Consider the following 6,000-nt stretch of genomic DNA (forward strand, 5'->3'; position numbering starts at 1 on the left):
TACAAACATGCCTAAATAACAGGGGATAAAAATTTACTAGTATAAAACTTTATAGTTTGGGTATATAAACACAGATAGGAGAAAATAGGAGAAACTCATCTTTTGAAAGTATTTTGACGAGTGTAGGCCTAATTGCTTATCTTTTACGCTAAGAGGTGGCGATGAGTGTTTGATGAGAATTGTGGTTCTCAGTTTATCCAGAATCGTGCAGCTCTAGTTCTGTGTCTCCAGTCTGTGAGGAAAGAGACATTAGCAAACACACTACATTCTGAGTCTTCGTCCAGCGAGACTACAACAATTACAGCAGATAGTCTCAATACCAGAGAGACAAAAGCGGATTGACCAAGGCTGCGTTCAGCCCCGACAAAACGTTGCACAAAGTTTTTTAAACAGAAACGGTGATGCGTTGAACACACTGTTCTGATGACGCAAGAGCTGCAACTATGGCAGCTGAGAAGGCCATTCTTTGTGTTCTTTGTGAAGAATTTTCTGAGACTGATGAAGTCGGTATAAATATGTGTTTAATACTACAAAATATGCCCGATGTTACAGTTTCTGCACTTGCCGCCCAGAACAAAAGAGAACATCCCAATCGAGTGAAGGGATTGCTGAAACTGAAATGGAAGCACACATCTTACCTAATTCAGACTAAAACACATCACATACTGACTTTATTTGTAGTTCATAGTGTTTTAATACCCTGTATTTTCTTTTTCATTTTTAGGAAAAGCACTTAATTACCATTGTTTATTTCTATACCAAATGTCATGCACTTGCAATGAAGCTAAAAATATAAACAACTACATCATTATGTTGATATCCTATATTTTTACAATAAAACTTACGACAAACATGTCTTCTAATATCCTCAGTTGTTGCGTATACCGAGCTGCATCGAACACATTTGTAAATTACTTTCCTTGAACCGATTGTGCGAGTTCACTTTAATACCACGTGCTTTATATACATGTTGCTGCTGATTGGACTGCAGTTCTGACACACCCACCAAACAAGAGAAAACGTATCTCAAACCCCGTTGCACACCGGTGCACGCCGTTTCCAGGAAACATGACGTTCAACCCGGAAACCGTAGCAAAACGTTGCGCACCGTTTTGAACTTGAACGTGCCCCAAGTCTCTGAGCAGAGTAGACCAATCACAACAGACTGAGCCATCTGACCAATCACAGCAGAGTAGACCAATCAGAGCAGAGTAGACCAATCACAGCAGAGTAGACCAATCACAACAGACTGAGCCATCTGACCAATCAGAGCAGAGTAGACCAATCACAACAGACTGAGCCATCTGACCAATCAGAGCAGAGTAGACCAATCACAACAGACTGAGCCATCTGACCAATCACAGCAGAGTAGACCAATCAGAGCAGAGTAGACCAATCAGAGCAGAGTAGACCAATCACAACAGACTGGGTCATCTGACCAATCAGAGCAGAGTAGACCAATCACAACAGACTGGGTCATCTGACCAATCAGAGCAGAGTAGACCAATCACAACAGACTGGGTCATCTGACCAATCAGAGCACAGTAGACCAATCACAACAGACTGGGTCATCTGACCAATCAGAGCAGAGTAGACCAATCACAACAGACTGGGCCATCTGACCAATCAGAGCAGAGTAGACCAATCACAACAGACTGGGTAATCTAACCAATCACAGCAGAGTAGACCAATCACAACAGACTGAGCCATCTGACCAATCAGAGCAGAGCAGACCAATCACAACAGACTGGGTCATCTAACCAATAACAGCAGAGTAGACCAATCACAACAGACTGGGTCATCTAACCAATCACAGCAGAGTAGACCAATCACAACAGACTGAGCCATCTGACCAATCAGAGCAGAGCAGACCAATCACAACAGACTGGGTCATCTAACCAATCACAGCAGAGCAGACCAATCACAACAGACTGGGCCATCTGACCAATCAGAGCAGAGTAGACCAATCAGAGCAGAGTAGACCAATCACAGCAGAGTAGACCAATCACAACAGACTGAGCCATCTGACCAATCAGAGCAGAGTAGACCAATCACAGCAGAGTAGACCAATCACAACAGACTGGGCCATCTGACCAATCACAGCAGAGTAGACCGAATCACAACAGACTGGGTCATCTGACCAATCAGAGCAGAGTAGACTAATCACATTCACAACAGACTGAGTCATCTGACCAATCAGAGCACAACAGACCAATCACAACAGACTGGGTCATCTGACCAATCAGAGCAGAGTAGACCAATCACAACAGACTGGGCCATCTGACCAATCAGAGCAGAGTAGACCAATCACAACAGACTGGGCCATCTGACCAATCAGAGCACAACAGACCAATCACAACAGACTGGGCCATCTGACCAATCAGAGCAGAGCTGGATCGAAACTTGGAAGTTTTGTGTGCACAAACTGCACATCCACAGCCTAGCAAGTGAATACTGAATTCAGCTTATTCATTAAGTCTTATTCTGAATTAAGTCTTTCACGTCTTATTGCGCTTGAACCAACAATTTCAAACAAAATTAGCCTATATCAAAATGTCCGTCTTGGCTAGTATCATGGTAAACAGTCCGTTATGTCTTAAGTGAACGTAAACAGTGGAGAAAGAAAAGTGTGTACAGTTATAATCAACAGTATCAGTTTATTGGATCTGTGCATTCGCTCTTAAAGTGACAGTAGCCTAATATTCCTGCCGCTTTTAAAGGGTCATTTCACCCGTGGAGACATGAATGTGTATTGAAAGTGGGTCATTTATGTAAAAGAAATGTGAAATTATTTTTGAATTTGGAGCTTTCTAGACTGAGAAAAGCCAGAAAATGTATTTTTGGCTTATGTGGATGAAAGACAACAACTCCCAGAATGCACTTGCTTCGCTGCCCTACAAGGCCACTCCCAAGCCACGCCTACCGGTAAGACAGCGCAGTTTAAAACAACAAGGCAAGGCTAGGCTACGAGTGAGTCTCCGTGACGAGTTTGCCCAAAATGTCCGGGATTCGGCTTTTGCGTTCTACAGTCGCCATTCATCATGTTTACTGTGGCGAGCAGGACGAGGCTGAGGGGCGCGGGAGAACGGCGCGAGGCCGGTGGCGTCATTACTGAGACGCACCGGTCTCGTATCTCTCACGGAGGAGCGGGAATTTTCTTAGCAATGGTAAAACACACATCAACCAATCACGCCACCGGCCTCGCGTCTTTCAACCGATCACGCCACCGGCCTCGCGTCTTTCAACCGATCACGCCACCGGCCTCGCGTCTTTCTCCCGCGGCGCTAGCCTCGTCCTGCTCCCTGTATTACTGTGATTACTGATGAGCGCCTGTGAGACGCACCGGTCTCGTATCTCTCACGGAGGAGCGGGTATTTTCTTAGCAATGTTAAAACGCAAATCAACCGATCACTTGTTTAGCATTCATGTAAACATTACATTCAGATTCACCAATCGGGGTGAATTCAGTTAGATTGAAACAAAAGGTGAGCATGTAAACAATGGATGGCGACCGCAGAAAGCAAAAGCTGAATCCCGGACATTTTTGTCGATCTCGACGGCCGGACATGTCCGGGAAATAGAGTATGGTAACCCCTACTACTCAGCTTTCTTCGTCCCTGTTTTCTGCAGGTTTCTGCCGGTGAAATCAAACGCACTCGCACTGATCTGTGATAGGTCTGTTAGTGCATTAGGTCCAACCCCCTATGGGCGGGTTTGAAAGGGTGGATCTAGTGCTTGTAGTCTTAACAGAAATCCCCCCCTCTTACACTTCCTCCTACAATGACGCAAAATGACGATTTTTGCGTCATTGTAGGAGGAAGTGTAAAGAGGTAAATACAGATTTCTCTCGTCTCGGGGGAAAATGAAAAAATGTTGCATGACCATTCAATAGTATGACTGGGTTTCTAACAATGCAAAGCTTAATGCAAATGGGTGAAGTGTCCCTTTAATGTCAATCAAACTCACTCAGACTCACTTTAATTTTTGTTATTTTACATTTGATTAGGCTACTTTATTCAATTACTGTACCTAATCTACCTCATCTCATCTGTACTGCTAGATTTACCTGTGAAACCTGAAAAGCACTGTTTATTTCATTTGCATCTTTGTTCTATTGTGTTTATTTGTGCTGTTGCTTGTAGATTAATTATTTGTTCTTAGTTCATTACAGAATGGTGTCGTCTTGGCGGCCCCTAATTTAATAACAAATGATCGTTGCGACGGAAGCGAATCAATCAAAACGCTGGAAAATAACTTTATTAAAGAACCGCTATAAAGCCAAAACAATCTCTGTTACCTTAAATTATACATTTATCTCTGTAAAGCTGCTTTGAAACAATCTACATTGTTAAAAGCGCTATATAAATGAAGATGACTTGACTTGACTTGACTGCTTACTCGACTTTAATAGTGCTTGAAGTTTTATATATGTGTCAATTTTTTGTGTGCATTGTTCTGGCATGAGTAAAATTAAAAAAAATGTACAAGCCATTGGCGACTCAAGCTTCAGTGTGTCTGTAGTGGGTTGTTTTTTAATAGCCTATATGTTTATTGGTAATATGCCTATACCCTATAGTGTGATATACAGTATAACAGTTCTATAACATAATAACTAGCCTACATAGAAAAGTTTACTCAAAAGTACTGAATGTAAAAAATCATTAAATTAATTAAAATCCCTAGGCTTAAAGTTCGAAAAGAGTCTTTGCCTGAATAAAACTGTTTGAAAAGAATCTTTAAATGCACAAATGAAAGTTTTGAATGTGTGAACAGAATATTCAAGTTTTAAAATGATTGCACAGAAATCTTTGTAGTGTCAAAACAGAATACGAATGAAAACAATGACTGAGTACATTTTTTAAGTTGAAATAAAACCCTCAATTCTATTAACTTCTAAAGTAAAATGTTATTTATTTGTCTTTTAACTCATAAAACAGAAAGATGTAGTGCTCCCCTCTGTTCCCCAGTGACACACGGGTGTGGCAGAGCAACCTGTTACCTGAGGGAGGGTGTGTGTATACACACACACACACACACACACACACAGAGAGAGAGATACATATTTTATAGTATGTGTTATATTATGGGCTGATGCACAGGATCTCCACGTCTCCTGTCATGACTGATCTGCACACCTAACGCGCCTGTGCTGATGTCTATGGTGAGAGCTCGCTACAACTACACACACACACACACACACACACACTGGGTGTCTTCAGTCCCAGTAACGGCAAAAGAGAAAGAAAGCGGGACAGCGCACCTCTCTTTTCTCTGCTCTTCAGGGGGATGTGGAAGTTCAGTCGCGGCTGCTCTTCGGCTGGTTTCGCGGCCCATGAGACTCTCCTGAGCCGCTTCTCTTCATCGGGACCGTCCGGGCTTCCACACTCTTCCTCCGGGCCGCCATTTTGGCTCCATGAAGACGCAGCAGGATCGTGCTTTTCTTTGTCGCTGGATTTCCCTCCTCGATGCTCCATGGCGGCTTTATTCACGAGCTCCAGACATGAGTGTGTTCTCCTCGCAGCGCTGAAGGCTGGAGGCAGTGCGGGGTTTCTGTCTGCTGAATGTGCCTCACAACACACATAAACACACACACATGTACATGCCCACTCATAGCCGCAATGTGTGTGTGAGTGTGGCCGGATCGCAGCAGCGCCTCCCAGCGGGCTCCATCTTAATTTTAATAAGAACAAAACATATATTTGCATACAGGAGTACATAATAATAACCATACATGTCATGGGTAAACGAAAGCGAGAGAAGAAAGAAAGATTAAAAAAAGAAAGAAAGGCATTTTACAGAAACAACTTACCTATTTAACAGCTGTGTAGTTTTTAGGATATTCTTTCTAAATATATTTGAACATCAATTTTAAATTGTTCAAAATCATTCATTTTGACTTTATGTATATAGTAACGGGCAAGTGTAATGATTAAATATAAATTAATCAAATATAAACAAAAGATTGGGGCTCCATCAACACACTCTGCGCGCCTCCTGCAG

At 42.6% G+C, this 6,000-nt stretch overlaps 1 protein-coding gene across 1 annotated transcript in view; it reads right to left on the reverse strand.

Moving 5' to 3' along the window:
* The window catches only part of tasora (transcription activation suppressor a), a 47,698-nt gene extending 42,062 nt beyond the window's left edge, over positions 1–5,636 (reverse strand). The window contains exon 1 of the mRNA XM_079889649.1: positions 5,261–5,636. Coding sequence (XP_079745775.1) covers positions 5,261–5,474 — 214 coding nt within the window. The 5' untranslated portion in view covers positions 5,475–5,636. The remainder of the gene's footprint in view (positions 1–5,260) is intronic.
* Between the last annotated feature and the right edge of the window lie 364 nt (positions 5,637–6,000).

Source organism: Squalius cephalus (assembly GCF_949319135.1).
Source record: "Squalius cephalus genome assembly, chromosome: 13".
NCBI classification, from domain to species: domain Eukaryota; kingdom Metazoa; phylum Chordata; class Actinopteri; order Cypriniformes; family Leuciscidae; genus Squalius; species Squalius cephalus.